The 21216-nt window shown below is 44.2% G+C and overlaps 1 protein-coding gene across 19 annotated transcripts in view; it reads right to left on the bottom strand.

The window, feature by feature from the left end:
* The window catches only part of CAMK2D (calcium/calmodulin dependent protein kinase II delta), a 289432-nt gene that overhangs the window by 64991 nt on the left and 203225 nt on the right, over positions 1-21216 (bottom strand). For 6 of the 19 annotated variants that reach the window (XM_030564357.1, XM_030564361.1, XM_030564369.1 and 3 more), the window contains exons 8-13: positions 21051-21134; positions 13684-13778; positions 11653-11775; positions 10441-10524; positions 9532-9574; positions 4964-5001 (exon numbers count right to left, since the gene is read on the bottom strand). In XM_030564357.1, coding sequence (XP_030420217.1) covers positions 4964-5001; positions 9532-9574; positions 10441-10524; positions 11653-11775; positions 13684-13778; positions 21051-21134 — 467 coding nt within the window. Of the gene's footprint in view, positions 1-3512; positions 3546-4963; positions 5002-9531; positions 9575-10440; positions 10525-11652; positions 11776-13683; positions 13779-21050; positions 21135-21216 lie in introns of all 19 variants that reach the window. The other 13 variants (XM_030564353.1, XM_030564374.1, XM_030564366.1 and 10 more) reach the window with 3 other exon arrangements.

Here is a 21216-nt window from a genome sequence, read left to right as displayed (position 1 = left end):
GATACTGAAAACGTAAACATAAAATGGGAAAGAAATACAATAATGCAAATCCAGACTTCTCTTCTTTCACTGATGGACATTTTGTCAGTACTGAAGTAAAATTAACTACCACATTTAAAAACCAAAAGTCAAAAGCCCTTTGTGTCAGTCAGGCTGTTGGGGAATATTTTTCTTATATAAAAGTCTTTAGGAAATCCAAAATGTTGAAGACCTGAATAATATTTACAAGAGAGTATAATGACATATATTAGCCTACCCCTAGACTAATGGTTCGAGCACTGGGCTGAGAACCAAGAATATCTGAGTTCTACTTTCAGCTCATCAATCCCTCCATGACCTTAGGTAAATCACTTAACCTCTTTGTGAGATGGGGATAATGATATTTAGGCCATGTCTACACTTCAGATTTCCCCCAATTCTACCTCTGCACTAGTGCAATCCCTAGTACAGACTGATAAAGCTGCTGAGTAAGCTTTAATCGGGCAAATGTGCCCTAGGGGCGAAATCATGACCCCACTGAAATCAATGGAAGCTGCTGTAGCGTTGATTTTAATTGTGCCAGGATTTCACCGGAGATGTTTGCACTGGTGGCTGCCCATCAGTTGCTGGAATCAGAGCAAATCTGGAACATAGCCAACGTCTTAGTTAGGGCATGTCTAGACTAGGGAACTTTGTTCTACTGTAACTAAATCCATGTAGTTAAGATGATGGAAATCCCTAATACAGACACACTGCTCTGGTGCAAAACGGGCTTGCACAGGAGTTCGCTTTATCCTCTAAGATACTGAAAGACACATGTCAAGCAGGGCAGTGTCTCTACATTAGGGACACTCTTGGCCAGCACTTAACTACCTTACAGGGGTGTAGTAAGGAACAATTAATGATAGAAAATGTTACTACCTGCATTCCTTACTCAGGGAAAAAAACCCACTGAATTCAAGGAAATGTTTTTTTGTTTTTTTAAAATTAAGACTACATAGATTAAGGAATAACAACAGAACACACAACAATGGACAATCATATTCTTTTTCTCTTGTAACAAGAGAAATATCACTCTCCCAAGTTGTACAACCAAAAATGAATATTCACTGACAGTTTGGCCATCAAGAGAGAAGTAATCAAAGAGTAAAAGAATGAAGAAATGAACATATACAAAGTAAATATGAGGGAGGGAATGAAAGTTTCAACAGACTTCATACAGTCCTAATCAGCAACATCAGAAATCAAATAACACACCACAGAAATGCTCGTCATGGAAGACAAAACAGACAAAGGATAACCAAATTTCAAAGAGAATTTTGCCTGAGTAAGGAGAGCAGGATTGAGCCCATACTCCCCCTCGTCAAAATCCTATAAAAAACAAACAACAACATTCATTCCACTACCATTGAGAACTGAAGAATATATATTCAAGTCTACTAATGGTACATCACAAATAAAGAATTTACATTAATACAAATGAAAAAGAGAGACTATATTGCAGTCAAGTTATTGCATCAGTGTGAGCACAGCTTGGCTAAACACTTCCAAACTTAAAGAGAAATGGTAGGTTTTAAATATTTTAAATCACCTTTATTGCATTTATTTTAACAGAAAGGGGAAACTATTAAAAAAGAAAATCAGCATTTTCATACCAAATGATTAAGTGATTATGGAAAATTATTCTAAATTCGTGTACTTCTACTTGTTGTCAAGAAGGAAAACTTTTTTTTTTTTTACACACTAAAATTGTGGTTGCCAGGAAACATCTTTTAACTCTGTAACAACCCTCTCACTCACTCTCTCAGAGCAAACAGTTGGGCAGGGCCATACAATCCCAAGTATTAATGTTTTTTATATATATTATAAAAAATTGTATAAAACTATGTCTCGGGATCTAAATCCTCCAAGCCAGTGGTTCTCAAAGCCGGTACGCTGCTTGTTATGGGAAAGCCCATGGTGGCCTGGTCGGTTTGTTTACCTGCTGCATCTGCAGGTTCGGCCGATAGCAGCTCCGACTGGCTGCGGTTTGCCTCTTCAGGGCAATGGGGGCTGCGGGAAGGGTGATCAGCACTTCCCTTGGCCCGCGCTGCTTCCCGCTGCCCCCATTGGCCTGGAGCGGTGAACCGCGACCAGTGGGAGCCGTGATCGTCCGAACCTGTGGACGCAGCAGGTAAACAAACTGGCACAGCCCGCCAGTGGCTTTCCCATAACAAGCTGTGGACCAGCTTTGAGAACCACTGCTCCAAGCATTCCATGTGGTGTTTCAGCAGACTGTATGAGCTGGCACGCAGTATGTTTGGGATTCTAAAAATATCCCACTCTATCTGGTAAATGGCTTATACTTTTATATTAAAATAAACTGCTCTCTTGCATGAAACACTGTATCCAGCTAGATGATGATATAAGCCATTTACCAGACAGGTATTTTCTGCTTTTCAAGGGGAAGTCTGCTTGCCCGCGACAGCTGGAGGAACATTTGCTCCCTTCTACCTGGATCAGCAGTACAAAGGCACGGTGAAATGTCACCGGTGAGTAAACTACCTCACCAGGATCACCACCATCATCCCAGAATTCAGAATCAATGTCAGTTAAACAGGAGGATGGTCAATGCCTGCCTGGGGACCCTGGTGCTGGGGGAAGGGAGTCTGTGTATTGGTTCTCAAGATGGGGGATCTGAGTTAGAGGTTGAGGAGGTCTTGGGATGAGGCTCTGGACTAGGAAGGAGGCTGGTTGGGGGACTGGAGAAGGGAAGGAAGGCGGCATGTCTGTTGTGGCCTGTGCTTGTAGCTTGACATCCTGATGTGAGTCCAATGACACTAACCTCATTATTTGATTCTAAAAGTACAGCATCCTCAAAAAGAAAATAAACAACCATCCTTCCATTTGATTTCAAGGGACAATAAAAATATACAAATCAAGGTTTTGAAAATCACCTTAAAATGTCCTAAATACTGGATATGTACTCAGTTAAAGCTGGAATTTATTTATATATTTTTTGTTTACAGAAGGAGCAGCAGGGGTAGAGAGGTGTCTCTTAATGGATTCCTGATGTTGATCCGTATTCATACTATATGGGTAAAAGCTTTAGCAATTTCCCAAGTATTGCAATTTTTATTTTTTTTTCAAGTTTATATGTAAATAACTACACAGAGGGTAATGTCTCCATTACACGTATTACTATCCATTTATTATTTTAATGTTATTAGTTTTTAATACAAGGAGATTAAAAAAAATCTTATTTGTTTAAACAGTCTTCCATAACTTTTTTAGTGTGCTAAAGACAGCTGCATTGGCCAATGTTACATCTACTTTTTTGTATTTATATTTCTATAGCTAAAAATCTTGCTTTAAAGAATTGCGGAACAATTAATTACAGATGGCATATAACACTTCTTGGCTTAGAAGTCACAAGTTTTCATGTTAAAGGTCTTGTAGCTTCTCAAGTTATGTTAACAGATTAAATGCAATTATTTGATTTCTAAGTGTGAATGTTTCATAGGAGGAAAAATCTGGCAGATAAAGATCCTCACCATCATTTGAACACTCGAACTGGACTTCCTTTTCTGAATTGACCAGTCAGAGAGAAAAGGAAAAGAAGAAAATGTGACTGGTTGGATTGAAAATATCAATGCATGGAGTACAGTATATTTTTGTTTTCAAAAAGACAGCCTAAGCTGCAGTAGAGAAGGAAATACTTTTTTTGTAGGGGGAAGTTTCTACATGAAAAAAATGCTGAAAACAGACTCCCACGCAGGTAAACATTTCCCCCCTTGCTTCATATAACTGAGTAAGAAAATGGTAAAAAACTGAAATGTCCTGAAAACCGCAAGTATCAGATCCCAATAAGTGTAATATTAGCAAACCATCAAGGATAATTCTCAGCAACATTGCTATCAAAAAGAAGATACAGCAGATGCCATTATAAACCTGTAGGAAGAATGGTATTTATAAAAATACTAGCCTGACTGGAGCACATAAAATTCCTGCATTTCACAAAGACGTGTTAAGGAATCTGTATTGCAATGACCTAATCATACAGAATGACGTGCTTCTTCATCCTCCTTAGATGCCCATTATTTGACTTTGTGTAACATTCAAGCTACAATGGATTCATTTTAAGAGCCTTAACATTTTTAAGTGTGAGAGAATGTGTGTGTGTGTGTGTGTAAGTGAGTAAAGGACAAATCTGCTGTGAATTGAGTATTTAAGTAAGTAGCACTCTGTTAAAGAAAAGGAGGTTTAAACAGAAAACTAAAATTCAGGTCAAAGACACACTGCTGAGAAATGAGGCAGAACTGAGAAGAGAAGAAACGTTGCATTATCTAAGGAAAGCTGGGGTGCTTTATTTAGTCTTCAGGAATCCTCTGAGAAAAAGAAATAAAAACATTTTTCAATGCTCAGAGATTATTTTCCTGGGTAGAACATTCATTTGTGAAGCATCTCTCCTCCCGCAGGACCTGGTAATATGGAAAATAGGAACTCTAAATCTTCTATGAAAGTTGCCAGAATGTTCCCATTCTTACCAAGGTCTATCAGTCAGGATGAGCTTATTCACTGAGATCTTAAACCCCTGGACTTCTGCCAAGTACCCCTGGTATGTACCTCATGTGTGACCCAAACTACCAGTAAGCTTCTGACATTCCATCAAGCTAACACATCCACGACCAAAGTCTCATTTATATTAAACAGCTAAAAATACAGTGAATCACTAATGACAGGATTACCCTTTATTAAAAAGCAAGGAAAATATTCCCTTGTCAGCATTTTTCCTAACCTTATTTGAAACATGGTACAGTTTTTCAGTTATTTCTTTTCTGACACATTATTTTGAACTTCAAATATACAGTGAGAACCATTTCTTAACACAACCTATGAAGACGAGATGTAGTTATTTCCAATCGCAAAGTCAATAGAAGTTGGAATTTAACAAGGAAAAGAAGGCTGAATGAGATATATAGTTTGGTGCATTTGTTTAACTTACCTTGACTCCATCAGGTTTTTTTAGTAAACTTTTTGCTGCTGTAAAATGAGAGAATAAATTCAGTGTCAGCAGGTTATCAATAAAGTCCCATCAGGTTTGAAGCAAAGCAAGCACTTTCTGTTTTTAGTTCCTCCTTCTGCTGCTTTACATTTAGGAAATGGAATATTTACAAATCCCAGACTACTGGACACAAGGCTGCAGTAGCACTTTTCTTAGATTTGCTACCTTGATTTTGTCAAGATCTACACCGAGCTGCATTAGGCACTAAACACTGCCATATCCAATAGAAACTCATTATTTCACATTGAGAGTCCTATGATAAGTTTCTAAAATGTGTGCATTAGCATATAAGCAAACACACAAAAGCTGTGAACTGGCAAAGGTTTACACATATAACTCCAACTGTATGAGTAGATGAACTGAATTCAACTGAATCATTCACATGGGTAAATGCTTGCAGGGTCACAGCCAAAAATATCAAGAATAACAAATCACAAAATGTGGCTGTCATTTACTGTTTTGCTTTATTTATGAAGGAAATACATTGCAGAATACAGTAGAACCCCATTTAACCAAGCCTTTATTATGTGGCTCTCTGTATTAACTGAACCACCTGACTCCTTGTTCTTTGATTTGGAGTATTAGTACTACTTCTGGAGACAGGCGACCAACTCCTGGTGCCCTCTTCACACAGCAAGATACCCAGGATGAGGAACGGAAGAAGAGCTGAAGGCTGCAGAGGTGAGTTAGGAGATGCAACCTCACAGTCTTGCCCATGCTGTTATAGCTGGTGGTGACATAAGGTGACTAAGTGGCTGTGGGTAAGCCATTGGGCTGCAATTTGTTCACAAACTTTTAAAGGGGAGTTTCCAGCCATTTCTCCTTGTTACACAGAGAGGCAGTTGCTGAGGACAAAAGTGCAAAGAAATGGAGGGTTTGGAAGACTTTGGACCTGACTCTTAGTGTTGCAGGGGATGGGGAGTTGGCTTCACTGTCTTGCACAGCTTGAAAATTACTCATCTGGACCATTATCCTGAACATGAAGAAGGATAGTAGGGAGCAAAGACATTTCAGAAAGGCCCCTTCATTTGACTGGCGGAAGGAGGGCTTATTCTGTTGGGAACAGCATTAGTCTAGTTTCAGCCAGTTTGCTGGGGTACCATCATTTCTCTTGGTTAAGTTAATGAAGATAAAGCTTCTACTTCATCTATATTTTGTGTCCATGTTTTATTCACCTGCTGTGTGTGGGTCAAGTGCTCATATTATTGTGGTTCTACCGTAAACATGATGGACTATATAACCATCGGAACTGAGCAGAAAAGAACAAATCTTCATTAAAGTGTCTTTCACATTTGTTAAAAGGATATTGGAACTTTAACTAGAACTGAAGTTAAGGTTATCTCCTATAATCTAGTAAAACTCCTCAAAATCACTTTATCAGTTAGGATAGCAGACCCACTCAGACCACTGTTAAGACTGTGTGTCTGTTGCCCATCATAAACCCCTATTTTTCAGGAGCAGAAAAATTTCATTCATAAAAATTTATTTCAAGCTAAAGTTGACACAAAGTATCTCCACCTGTGCTAAGGAAGAGTAATGGAGAATATTTTTATATGTAAAATGCATGTGTTACATTTAAAATATGCTGGTGTTTTACTTTAAACTCTTTGGACTAAAGATTGCCTTTTTGTTAAATGTAGGTACAGCACCTAGCACAATGGCCCTTGATTCTTGATTGGGTTTTGGGCCCTACCTCTGTACAATTAATCAGATAGGAAAAGCATCAAAGTCTTAAACTAATTTAGCAGAAAATGGCTGTTTTCAAGCTAGAGGAAAGAAAAGAAAATTAGAAGTTTATTGGCTTCACAGGTTATTTTATACTCGGAGAACTAAAAAAAACCCCATCATGTACTGAAAAAAATTAATTCTTACAAGTTGCTTGTCATAAGATAAACTATTTATGTTTAAAATCTTTTACATGTTTTGGAAACAATTTTTAAAATAAAAATTAAATAAAACAAAAACAACAAGAGAGTCATAATGAAGGTTGTAACAGCCATTACCCCTCCCATTCTGCCTTTAGGATTGCTAGTATGTAAGGGAAAGGTTTCTTGTATGAGACTGGTATGTGATATTTAATATCATGGGACATATTCTATACTTCAGTCCCGTACATTAACAAGAGCTTCATGCCCAGAACAAGCGTAGTATATATCCTATACTTTTCATACTGCAATAACCACACACAACTATTTAAAGAAGTGTTAGCACCAGCTTTAGCTACAAATCTTTTGCCTTTTTTGTTGGCTTGTGATATAATTCTAATACTATTTAAAAGCATTTTGTGTAAGCAAGGACACTGTATGCGAATCAAAAACTGCAGTAGCAAAGCATATTCTAAAGTAAGCTAACAATGAAAAATTTGACCATGCTGATTTCCCACAACTAAAAAGCAATTGTTATAAATAAATCCTAAGGCACTGCTAATAAGCCAGAAAGCAAACTGAGAAGAAATGGAATTGTGACAACATGCAGAGATTAGTGTGATTCAGGGCAAATGGCAATTTTGCTTAGGAGGTACAAAAAAGATGTTTCTTTCAGTTGCTGAGGGTCTTACCTCACAAGAAACACACATTCCACATAAAAGGAAGAAAGAAAAGGAAAAATAAAACACTTTATAAACACATTGTTATGGACAAACAACCTTAAAAAGCATGCGTTCAATGAAATTCAATGAATAAATAACTCAAAAACTAAAATGTCATCTCAAGTGCAGGTACGTCTTAAATTAACCACTGAAATGATGGATGAAAAAGTCTTTGATCACCATGCCGAGACATTCTGAAATAATATTTTTAAAGGACTATGACATTCTTGTTCTTCAGAGAAGTGTAAGACCTTACATATGATGTATGTGAAACAATGATTATGGAGAATGATTAGAAATGATACACATGCTTTGTATTTTAAGATAATCCATTTTTGACAAGATACTCAGTCTTAGACTACAGCATTTTGTTCAACTCTTAAAGGAAACTGAAAGTTACTGGCAATTCATTAAACATTAACCAAATATAATTTACAATCCCTAAAGATGGTTTTACATGTTACAGCTGTATATTAAATAGAGGAATCTAACAAAGAAGGGCACTGCGTATTCCAAACACCAAACAGACTGGACCAATTGGTCTCACTTGCATCCTGCTGTAGCTTGTTTATTTTTGGATGCTTTGATGCTTATTATTCTTCAAAACATGCCCAATGCACTATAGTATTTTTATCTGTTAATTAACTATATTGCAACAGAATTACCTCAGACAGAGACAGGATGTTGCAAAGTTACTGAAGAATTCACCCTAAGTTATTCAAATGCCTGCACCCCTGTTTGTGGGTGTCTTATATGTATTATCAATGTCAATGTCTGGTTAGGATGAAGGTTGCCAGAATAATTCTCAAATATTGAGGTTTACATTTGGAGGTTCTCAGCTCCTCCCTTCTAAATAAGAATGGAAACACAATGTAAACAAAAATATATCACAGCTATTTGAGGGACAAGAGTCTGGCTAATAAGCAAGGTGGGGAGTAGATGGCTGGGGGGAAGGAAGAAATGAGAAGGCAGAGAAGTTTAGGCAATCGGAGGAATGAAGGGAAAGAAAGGCTTTACCACTTTTACAAATTTCCCTTTCAGAAATTTATAGCTATTTTATTTTTGGTACTTTTTCTTTTCTCTTTCATTGAAAACTTTAAATATGTAACTATAAATGTAAGCATAACACAATATTTTGAGGGTGTTCCTAATTAAGACATAATGATAACTGTGCCATGGGCTAACAAACACCTTGGACCTATTTAGCCAAGGGTATAGCTATTATTTCATATGCAGAAAGTACGCTTATGCTGCTATAATATGATGCTCAAGAACGAGACAGAGGTAAAAGAGTAAAAAACTTTCATGTGTTTACTAGTATTAAGAAACCCAAACAAATAGGAATCGTACTAGAAGTAAACTTGATTTGATATATTACTAGAAAAGTAGTAAAATATGTACTATAAGGTTGCTTTTTATATAAGAACGTAAACCTTATGTCTGTAAAGTTTAGAAATGTATTTCAGTTTTGCATATTCAAACCCTCTTCTACTATGTGCTTTAACTTTTAAAATATTATATTTTTGACCATATTTCAATTTGCAGATTTATCCTTAGCATTTGCAATTTTTCTCTTCCTACCTGGAATATTTTCTGGACTCTTTGATAGGATTCTACAAATAAGAATGAAAAAAACCCTTCCCCTTCACAATAAGGGAAACAAACAGACATTGCATCAAATTATTACAACTATCACCAGCACCTTACAAAAAGCTCAGTGTGACCCTTTTAGTTTAACCTACAGCAGCGAGTTCTGCTCTGATCACTGCAAAAGAGAAATAACTTTTATACACTATACTTTACATACTCCACAGTAGCAAAGATCTTGACGGTACTAAACTAATTCTAATTACAGCCCTGGTTGCATTAAGCAGATATCAAAACGTAAAGAACATAAGGATCTGGAGCTCAATAAACGTACCTGAGAAATTTCTGGTAGCCAGCATAGTTGTCAAAATGGCCCCCTGCATACACATATGTTAACTCAAATTAGCATTATTTATGCACAGCTCTGAGCATGAACAGACCAAAAAGGCAAATTTGCTTAATCATAAATCATTTGAATATCTAAGGCAACTCTGGAATTAGGATTTTCCATGCATTATTTGGCTTAAGGTGCAGTACATTGGGAATGGAGAAAGTATAGCTTATTCTTAAAGCTATTACCTATCATAATATCCCTGAATAGTTACTAAACTGTCAGAACAAGTCTTGCCACAAATGTATGGGCACACACAGCGATATTTGTCATCAACTAAATTGAACACACATGACACTGGGAACAGAACCCAGACTCTTACTTTAGTTGTTTGGGATGAGTTGTGTTCAACTGGGATGAGTTGTGTTCAACATACTTATTCTGTGTGTGTGTTTATATGTGTATGTAATGTTGTCCACTAGTGGCTGGCCTGCAAAGAGTATAAAGGGTACACTACCACAATCAACTAAGAGAGGTTTTCCTTTATCTAAAGAGAGAAGTGCCTGTGATTTTAAAATGGAGGGTCATCACTGTTGTCCTGATTCCAGAGGGCTGTGTAGATTATATTTATATTAACTGCATCTTAAAAGCAGTGAAAATGCTGCTGGAAATACATGCAGTGTTCAACCTTATGTTGTTTATTAAGCACTGCAGCTGTACTTATTTAAAGATTGAAGCCTGATGTTTGTTTATATAGCTTTGTTTTTAAGTGTTCACAAGATAGTTAATAGTCACCATAAAATCCCTTTAAGGAATGGTTATCCTCTACATGGAACATATGTCACCTTATCCTTTTACCCTTCAAAAATTACCTGCTACTAAAATGCCCCTGAAGAAAATTTTCTTTCTTACCTTTAGTTTTCTTCTTGCATTGAATTTCTTCAAGCAATCTACAGTCTCCTGTCTGTGCATCATAGATGCCACAGTAGAACGTTGCTGAGGGAGAAGCAAAGAACAATATTCAATACACACAAATATATGAGTAACGTTGTATTTACTGGAGAACAAGCATATCATAACCTGCATGGGCCAAATTCTTAAATCTTAAGCTCCTATCCTTCACTGGTATCTACTCAAGCATACCTCAATGCCCCAGTGAAGTCTCCAAGATTTTGCCTGGGTGCAGGGATCCATGCCAATGGAACCTGATGCAAAACTGGAGACTCAGTTTGTACTCAGTCCTTACCTATGAAAAACTCCAACTTAAATCAGTGGAGTTTACACCCGTGTAGAGACTGACTAAAAACAAACCATTTTGGCCATATATAATTATAAAAATAAAAAATCAGTAATAGCATCCTGAATTGTGGTGTCCTGTAAAACTCTCTTTTAAAAAAAGAAATGGAATTTTTTTTAACATTAGAAGTACTGTGTTACAGTACAGAACAGGAAATGTGTAAAAAGGAAATATTCAACATCCTCCTTATTTCCTCTGAAACTCATTATCACTTGTATTGTTCTATGATAGAGAAGACAGTGCAGCCTACTTAGAATGACTACGGGGCGGGGCACCAGGAACACGTCAATTTTGATTGTGGTTCTGTTAGTGACTTGCAGAGTATCCTCAGGCAAATCCCTATCTTATTGTTTCTGTGTTTCACCCTACCTTAACAATGGGGGCAGTATCATTTACCTATCTCCCAGTGTTTTGAGAATTAATTGCTCTGAAGTTGCAAAGCACGATATAAGAATTTTTATTGATACAGCTCCTGAGCATCCACATAATAATGATGTCTTAAAGGCTATGATTCTCCATTCTCCTCAGTGCAAGTGAACGTCTGCATCCGCTCATGAGCCCGAGTGAAGTCTCTGTCTGCCTGGGCACAAGAGTCTGCCTGCATGGAGCAGTTTCTCAGGCTGGAGCTTCAGTTATGGTAATTATTTCTAGGTTCACAGAGTCTAGATAATTATAATCTCCTCTATTTAACTACATTGCAATGAAACAGCTCTAAGGAAGGAAAAAAATAATCATTAACCTTCTGAATTTGTGTACTAGATTTCGGAGAATGTTATCAACTATTTTGCATGTAAAAATTTTTAGATGTGCAAGTGGAAACTACTTACACATATCCACGGATGCTTCAGTGCCTCTGATGCTGTTATACGTTTGGCAGGGTTGATGGTAAGCATTTTATTGATGAGGTCTTTGGCTTCAGGAGTCACTGTATCCCACTCTGGTGAGGGAAACTTAAGGAAAAATATATATGTAATTCTCTCTCTCTATATATATATACATGCGAGTGAGTGCGCGCACACACACAAACAGTATGTCACAAGAATGGATAGCAGAGCTTAAAATTTGAAGAGTAAAGAAGCCTGCTATAAAGAAAACAATTTCAAACAAATTTTTCTGTAAACATTATGTTTTTTCTTCTTTATTGGTTTGATGACTTCTAACAGGCTTTTTGCAGATGTCAACTTATTTTGTAGTAGAACATTTACTGAAATGTGTATAACAACATGATACAAACTGACAGAGGATGAAATTACAAATTCAAAGGGAATAGAGTAGGCTAAGAAATTCAGATCAGCAAGTGTGCCTTTCTGTGTGCTTGTACACTGCCTAATACAGTACTGCAATAAAAATAATAAACAAAATTATCATAGACTCATTTGTCTTCTTGAATGTTAAACGGTGTATATGGCATCTTAATGTTTAACTCGATTTATGAAACCACTTAATCAGGTACTTAAGCCCATCCCTGATCAGCAAAACATTTAAGCGTGTGCTGAAGTCTCATTGGAATGGGACTAAGTGTGTGCTCAAATGCTTTCCTGAAACACAGCCATAAACTCCTTGTGTTTTTCACTTTTTAAATTAATGAATTTAGAGCTTGTGGAAATTGAGCATGGGGCACAGGTCATTTGCAGGTTTAAACTAGTATAAATGGTGGATTCTCTAAAACTTGAAGTCTTTAAAACATGATTTGAGGACTTTAGTAACTCAACCAGAGGTTAGAAGTCTATTGCAGAAGTGGGTGGTTGAGGTTCTTTGGCCTGCAACTGTGCAGGAGGTCAGACTAGATGATCATGATGGTTCCTTCCGCCCTTAAAGTCTATGAATCTAATAGCCCCTCTAGTCACTGATGATCCATAGAACAGGAATCAAAGGGGAGTCAGAGTGCTACCTTCTTCTGCAGGGACCACCTCTGTGGAAGCATGGTCCAGTCTCTAAATGTATTTAACCACTGCCTTCTCAGCTGTGACTGTAGTGCCAACTGGAATGGTATGTTCTGCAATATGGGCACTTGACCACCAAGAACAAGACTGAGACCATAAACTCATTTCCACTACAAAGCTTACATGAATGGCTTAAAAGACAGAAAGCTCTGGGTACTGAGAGTCAATGGGACTATTCCCACATAAGTGTTTGCAGAAATGCGCTCTATGATACTACCATTATGCCTGTTTAGGCAGGCTACAACATTATGAAAGATAATGCACAGGAAGAAGTCATTTAGGTTGGTAGCAGTGATAAGCTTAAGAGTTTAAAGTTTTGTCAATCTAGAAATATTATTGAAGATCTGAACAAGGCAAAAAGTAACCATCATTCATAAAGGATTTTAGACTAATGTAACTACCAGACTCTAAGCAGTAAAGGAATTAGATAAAAACATACTGTAGGAAGTACTCGTATTTGTAAGGCTCCTTTTGCACACATTTGTCCCAGCCAGACACACACATGCAAACTTGAAAGTGAATCAACTGAGATCACAGCTGTGACACTTTGTAACTAATCTAACTAAAATGTAAAATCAGTAACAATAAGCAGCTTAAAGAGAAACCTTGTGCTCTCTGAATACCACCTCTAAAAAGCAACAGCTGTAGGATTGTGGGCAAAGGCACACAGTAGTAGAAATATAGGTATTGTTCAAACAGGTAGATAGAAATATATTGCGTAATTGTATATATTATATATTGTACGGGCCAAAGAGATGTTTACACACATAAAAAGAATGGATCATAAAAATGCTGATAAAACCAGAAATATTTAGGAACTAATTCCTACTTAGTTTTCACTCCTTTCTTAGTCTAGCAAAATCATGTTGAAAGCTGTGATTAAAAACAATTATAAGAGTAGCTCATAATACATACGTCATAAGCACCAGCCTTGATCTGCTGATAGAGTCTGTGCTGATCTTCATCCCAGAAAGGAGGGTATCCCACAAGGAGAATATAGAGAATGACACCTGCAGGAAGTCCAGAGTAGCACTAATTAAGCCATTCATGCAAACTAGCCCCAGCGAACATGAAAAGACGGTTACTCACCTTTGTAACTGTTGTTCTTCGAGATGTGTTGCTCACATCCATTCCAGTTAGGTGTGCGCGCCGCGCGTGCACGTTCGTCGGAAACTTTTTTACCCTAGCAACTCCAGTGGGCCGGCAGGTCGCCCCCTAGAGTGGCGCCGCCATGGCGCTCTATATATACCCCTGCCGGCCCGCCCGCTCCTCAGTTCCTTCTTGCCGGCTACTCCGACAGTGGGGAAGGAGGGCGGGTGTGGAATGGATGTGAGCAACACATCTCGAAGAACAACAGTTACAAAGGTGAGTAACCGTCTTTTCTTCTTCGAGTGATTGCTCACATCCATTCCAGTTAGGTGACTCCCAAGCCATACCTAGGCGGTGGGGTCGGAGTGAGAAGTCGCGGCCCGGAGCACCGCAGTTCCGAAGGCCGCATCCTCCCTCGACTGCTGGACCAGGGCGTAGTGGGAAGCAAAAGTGTGGACCGATGACCAGGTTGCTGCCCGACAGATTTCCTGGATGGGCACACGGGCTAGGAAAGCCAGCGATGACGCCTGCGCCCTGGTAGAATGCGCAGTCACACGGCCCGCAGGGACATGGGCCAAGTCATAACAAGTCCTGATACAGGACGTAACCCAAGAGGATATCCTCTGGGAGGAGATAGGAAGACCTTTCATACGATCTGCTACCGCCACGAAAAGCTGGGGGGATTTTCGGAAGGGCTTAGTCCTGTCTATGTAGAACGCGAGAGCCCTACGGACATCCAGCGAGTGGAGCTGCTGCTCCCTGCCTGAGGAGTGAGGTTTTGGGAAAAAAACCGGAAGGAAAATCTCTTGGTTGACATGGAAGGCTGAGACCACCTTGGGCAGAAAAGCAGGGTGTGGTCTCAGCTGCACCTTGTCCTTGTGGAAGACCGTATATGGGGGGTCTACCACAAGAGCTCGGAGCTCCGACACCCGTCTAGCTGAGGTGACAGCCACTAGAAAGGCAGTTTTCCAAGAGAGGTAGAGCAGGGAGCAAGTAGCTAACGGCTCAAAGGGGGGCCCCATGAGTCGGGACAACACCAGGTTAAGATCCCAGGTGGGAGCAGGGGGACGGACGTTAGGGAATAAACGTTCCAGCCCTTTAAGGAATCTCGACACCGTCGGGTGAGAAAAAACGGAGCGACCGTCCGCACCCGGGTGAAAGGTGGAGATAGCAGCTAGGTGGACTCGCAACGACGATAAGGCCAGACCTTGCCCTTTGAGGGACAAAACGTAGTCTAATATTTCGGAAACCGAAACTTCCATAGGGCGGAGATTTCTCTCTACGCACCAACAGGAGAAGCGCTTCCATTTCGCTGAATACGTGGCTCTTGTGGACGGTTTCCTGCTGCTCAAGAGCACCTCTCTCACAGGCGTGGAGCATCGCAGCTCTGGGCCAGTCAGCCACGCAGGAGCCACGCCGCTAGGTGCAGCGACTGCAGGTCTGGGTGACACAGGGTCCCGTGGTCCTGGGTAATCAGGTCCGGATGAAGGGGCAGGGGAACTGGGTCGGCTATGGCCAAGTCCAGCAGCATGGTGTACCAGTGCTGCCTGGGCCACGCCGGGGCTACCATGATCACGAGCGCCTTGTCCCTGCGCACCTTCAGGAGGACCTTGTGGACCAGAGGGAACGGGGGAAATGCATAGTACAGGTGGGTCGACCACCGGATGAGGAAGGCGTCCCCTATCGACCCCGGTTCCCTGCCCTGAAAGGAGCAGAATGCTGGGCACTTCCTGTTCCCCCTGGACGCAAAGAGGTCCACCCGGGGATAACCCCACCTCCGGAAAATGGAGAGAGCGACATCCGGGCGAAGGGACCACTCGTGCGACAGGAAGGATCTGCTCAGTCGATCTGCCAGAGTGTTCCGTACTCCAGGGAGGAAGGAAGCCCTGAGGTGAACGGAGTGGGCTACGCAAAAGTCCCAGAGACGTATCGCCTCGTGGCACAGGGAGGAGGACCTGGTGCCGCCCTGCTTGTTGATATAGTACATCGTCGTCGTGTTGTCCGTAAACACGGCGACACGACGACCCTGAAGCTGATGACAAAACGCTTGACAAGCAAGGCGGACCGCTCTCAACTCCCGTATGTTGATGTGGAGCCCCACCTCCTCCTGGGACCACAGGCCCTGTGTCCGCAGGGTCCCCAGGTGGGCCCCCCAGCCCAGATCTGAGGCATCCGTTGTCAGGGATACCGATGGCTGAGAGGGGTGAAAGGGAAGACCCGCACATAACACGGACTGGTCCAACCACCAGCCGAGAGAGTCCAAGACCTTCTGGGGGATTGTGACTAACATATCTAAAGGTTGCCTTTGCGGCCTGTAACGGCTGATAAGCCACAGCTGGAGAGGCCTCATGTGGAGCCGAGCGTAGCCGGTCACAAAAGTGCACGCTGCCATGTGGCCTAACAGGGTTAGACATGTCCTTACTGACGTCAACGGGGCTGACCGCAAACGCTGAACGATCGCCGCCATGGTCTGGAACCGTTGCAGAGGCAGCGAGGCCCTGCCCATCGTGGCGTCCAAGACCGCCCCGATAAATTCCACCTTTTGCGTGGGCCTCAGAGTGGATTTGTCTGTGTTTATCAGGAGGCCCAGACTTGCAAATACGGCGGTGATCAGGCGGACATGGCTGCTGACCTGCTGCTCCGACGTGCCCCGAATCAACCAGTCGTCCAGATAAGGGAACACGTGGACACGGTTGCGTCGAAGATGCGCCACGACAACTGCCATGCATTTTGTAAACACCCTTGGGGCCGTGGACAGGCCGAAAGGGAGGACTGCAAACTGATAATGAAGAGCCCCCACAACGAAGCGGAGAAAGCGTCTGTGGCGCGGCCAAATGGCAATATGAAAATACGCGTCCTGCATGTCGAGGGCGGCGTACCAGTCTCCCGGATCCAGGGATGGAATAATGGTCCCCAGGGATACCATGCGGAACTTCAACTTCACGAGGTATTTGTTGAGTTCTCGCAGGTCGAGGATAGGCCTGAGGCCCCCCTTGGCCTTGGGGATCAGAAAGTAGCGGGAATAAAACCCCTTGCCTTTCTCGTTTTCCGGAACCGCCTCTATGGCTCCTTTGCTGAGGAGCGTCTGCACCTCCTGTCGAAGGAATTGCTCGTGAGAGGGGTCCCTGAAGAGGGACGAGGAAGGAGGGCGGGAAGGAGGAAACGAAACAAACTGCAGGCGGTATCCCGTCTGCACCAGGTTTAAGACCCAGCGGTCCGATGTTATTTGGGACCACGCCGGGAGGAAAAACGAAAGGCGGTTTGAAAACGGGGGGAAAGGATCCATAGGGGAAACTGCTACAGCGCCCTCGGGCGCACCTTCAAAATGAAGGCTTAGGACCAGGCGGGGGTTTCGAGGAGCCTTGGTTCTGCCCCCCTTGGTTCCCAGACTGCCTGCGCCTGCCGTTCCTGCCGCGGCGCCTGTAAGGGTCCTGCCGCTGGCGGAACTGGGAAAACGGCCTACGGTACGGCTGCTGCTGTGGCCTAAAGGGTCTACGCTGCGTCACGGGGGTGTGCATCCCGAGGGACCGCGCAATGACCCGGTTGTCCTTCAGACTCTTGAGTCTGGGGTCTGTCTTTTCCGAAAACAGGCCCTGGCCTTCGAAAGGAAGGTCCTGTATCGTGTGCTGGAGCTCTGGCGGAAGGCCGGAAACCTGCAGCCAGGAGATGCGACGCATCGTAACTCCCGACGCGAGGGTACGGGCAGCCGAGTCCGCAGCGTCCAAGGATGCTTGTAAGGCCGTGCGCGCGACCTTTTTGCCCTCGTCCAGGATGGCCGTAAACTCCTGGCGAGCATCCTGTGGCAGCAGCTCTTTAAATTTGTCCACTGCCACCCAGGAGTTAAAAGCGTACCTGCTCAGCAGGGCCTGCTGATTAGAGACCCTGAGCTGCAGGGCCCCAGCCGAATATACCTTACGGCCAAGGAGGTCCATCCGCCTGGCCTCTCTGGATTTGGGGGCCGGAGCCTCCTGGCCGTGACGCTCCCTATCGTTCACCGACTGCACCACCAGTGAACCGGGAGTCGGGTGAACGTGCAAGTATTCATACCCCTTGGAAGGGGCCATGTACTTTCTCTCGACTCCTTTCGCTGTCGGAGGGATGGAGGCCGGGGACTGCCAGATAGTATTGGCATTGGCCTGAATGGTCCGTACAAAGGGCAGGGCGACCCTGGTGGGAGCATCCGAAGAGAGGATGGTAACAATCGGGTCCTCTATCTCCGAGACCTCCTCTGCCTGCAGACTCAGGTTTTGGGCCACCCGCCTGAGGAGGTCCTGGTGCGCCCTGAGATCCAGCGGGGGGGGACTGTTGGAGGAGGTACCCGCCACCGCCTCATCCGGGGAGGAGGATGAGGAGACCCCAGGCACGATAGTGTCCAACTGAGGGTCTTCCTCAGCCCTCGCCTCTACCTCCGGAGCCACAGCGGAGTCCTGCTGTTTGGACCCTTCCTCCGCCTCCGGGGAGGGAGGGGGGCGAGACAAGGAGGCTTCAGGGGCCCTACGCTCCGCATTCGCCGGTGTGGGAGGGAGCTGCTGGGGGCCCTGGGCCTGATGGTATGCCCAGGGTGTCCAGAATCCCCACTGTGGTGGGCCTTGGTCTTCCAGCGGCGGATCCCCGAAGAGCGCCGCCTGCCGGTCGGTGCCGAGCGCATACGCACTGTCCGCCTGCGAAGATACGGACGGCTGTCTCGAGGGCCACGGCGGGGCCGACCCCGGATGGTACGGGCCGGCGCGGGCCGGCACGGAGGATCGTCTCGGTGCCGGGGACCGGTGCCGGGAGTCGTATCGGTGCCGGGATCGGGACCGGGACCGGGATCTGTCACGGTGCCGGGATCCTGATCGGTACCGGGTGTCGCTTCGGTAGCGGGACCTGCCACCGGCTCGGTGCCGGGAGGTCGACCGGGACCTACCACCGGCTCGGCGCCGGGAGGTCGACCGAGACCGGGACCGGGACCTGCCACCATCTCGGTGCCGGGAGGTCGACCGGGACCTACCACCGGCTCGGCGCCGGGAGGTCGACCGAGACCGGGACCTGCCACCAGCTCGGTGCCGGGAGGTCGACCGGTGCGGCGAGTAGCGATGGGACCTGCTCCTGGAGTCGCGGTGCCGGTGACGCCGACTGGAGCTTGACCGCGACCGTCCGGAGGTCGACCGTTGCCGCGAGTGCGACCGGTGCCGCTGAGGGGAGCGGTGCCGGGACTGCGAGCGGCGTCGGGATCTGGAGCGCCCAAGACGTCGGGACCTAGATGGCGAAGGACTGTCTCTGGGCGGCGCCGACATCATGGGCTTGCCCCTGGACACGACCCGCACCGGAGGTACCGGGGGTGACAGCCGAGTGGGCTCCGTCAGGGCAATAAGGTCCCGAGCCGAGGCGAAGGTCTCCGGTGTTGACGGGACCACTATCTCAACCCCAGATCTCATGGGGGAGCTCGGCGGCACCGGACTCAACGGACCCGCCAGGCCCGGAGTCAACGGTGCTGACGGTGCCGGCGGTGCCGCGGCCGATGTCGAGGCCGGGCGCTCAAGCCGGGTCTGCCTGGCCGGAGTAGCAGACTTCGACGGCCTAGGCTGTGATTCCGGTGCCGGAGAAGGTCGGTGCCGAGGAGTCTTCTCGGTGCCGGAGCGATCCGGTGCCGGTGCCGAGACCACGGTCCGCGAAGTCGACGGGTCAAGTGCCGCCTCCATTAGGAGAGTTCGGAGCCTCTGATCTCTCTCCTTTTTTGTCCTCGGCTTGAAAGCCTTACAGATGCGGCACTTGTCAGACCTGTGCGATTCCCCGAGGCACTTCAGGCACGCTTCGTGGGGATCGCTGGTGGGCATGGGCTTCTTGCAGGCCGCACACTGCTTGAAGCCCGGCGAAACAGGCATGAGCCTGGCGCCGGGTGCCGGGAAGGGCTAAGCCCCCGGCCAAGAACTATTTAACAACTATTGACTAAACTATTTACTTAACAACACTAATTAACACTATATAGAACTAGAGATAAGCGATTGAAAACTAGGAGAGCTAGGGACGTGGAGGACAGCTAAGCCGCGCTCCACAGTTCCAACGACCGACACGGCGGTAAGAAGGAACTGAGGAGCGGGCGGGCCGGCAGGGGTATATATAGAGCGCCATGGCGGCGCCACTCTAGGGGGCGACCTGCCGGCCCACTGGAGTTGCTAGGGTAAAAAAGTTTCCGACGAACGTGCACGCGCAGCGCGCACACCTAACTGGAATGGATGTGAGCAATCACTCGAAGAAGAACTGAATCATACCTCAAGGCTGCACAAAACAGGTACAAACAAATAAGGCAAATGACTTATTTGGTAGTACAGCTGAATAGAAATCTTCCAGATGTAGGAAAATAAACAAACATCCTGACAATGCTCTGAGGCAGCTGTTGAGTTCACCTGATGACACCCTGGAACAAAGTATGGGGAGTACAGGGGAAGATCATGTGCCAGGAAATGGTGCCTAGATACTATGGGCAGCACATTGGAAATGTCTAGTTAGCTCTAGAGACAGACAGGGATATATCCTCTAGCCCTACTCGGAACAGTCTTAGACAACACAGAGATTAAAACCAGCCTGCTAATATAAGTGCTCTCATTAGTGGAGATGCACTGCTGGTAAAGGTGATGGAAATTTTAAGAAAAAAAAGTCTACCACAGACAAGCCTTTCTGTCATTTATTCGGCCGTGGTTTAGTGATAACTACAAGACACAAGTGCATTCACAGATATGGCCCAATCAGTCTGTCTGTGTTACAAATAGTACCTGTTAAAGAAACAGGTTACAAAATGGTTGTCCCTTAACCTGGTTACAGATATGATTTCAGGGCAATTCAAAGGTTTTAACTGGGAGGCTAAGGCTATGGAGAGAGATTGATATTTAGCTTGGTAATGAAATACAATTAAGACCCAGTCTTTAATACAAACTGGAACCGTGTTTGTAATCATGTTAAGGAAAAAATGTGCTGTTGCTAGGTTCTATGACATGGTTACAACTGTTACAACAGAGTCAAGAGTGCTCTGACAGAACATTTGCTTAACTGTAACATTCAAATAATAACTGCTGTTCAAATAAACAACTACTGAAAAGGTAAATATGAGATGAGGAAATATTTAAAATTAACTCTGAAATACACTAAACAGAGGCTCTTAACTGACAGACCACAATGCAGTGGGCTAAATACAGTTCTTTAAAATTGTTTCTTACCACATGCCCACATGTCCACTGGCTTCCCATAGGGATCTTTTCGTAACACCTCTGGTGAAAGATATCCTGGTGTACCAGCAAAACCTGTCAGAAAGCACGATGAGAGAGTTAGCCAGTTAGCCATGAAAACAGTTGTGTTCTCCATAACTGTATATATAGTATAACA

This window comes from Gopherus evgoodei, chromosome 5 (genome assembly GCF_007399415.2).
Source record: "Gopherus evgoodei ecotype Sinaloan lineage chromosome 5, rGopEvg1_v1.p, whole genome shotgun sequence".
NCBI classification, from domain to species: Eukaryota; Metazoa; Chordata; order Testudines; family Testudinidae; genus Gopherus; species Gopherus evgoodei.
This window is presented reverse-complemented; position numbering and strand designations above follow the sequence as displayed.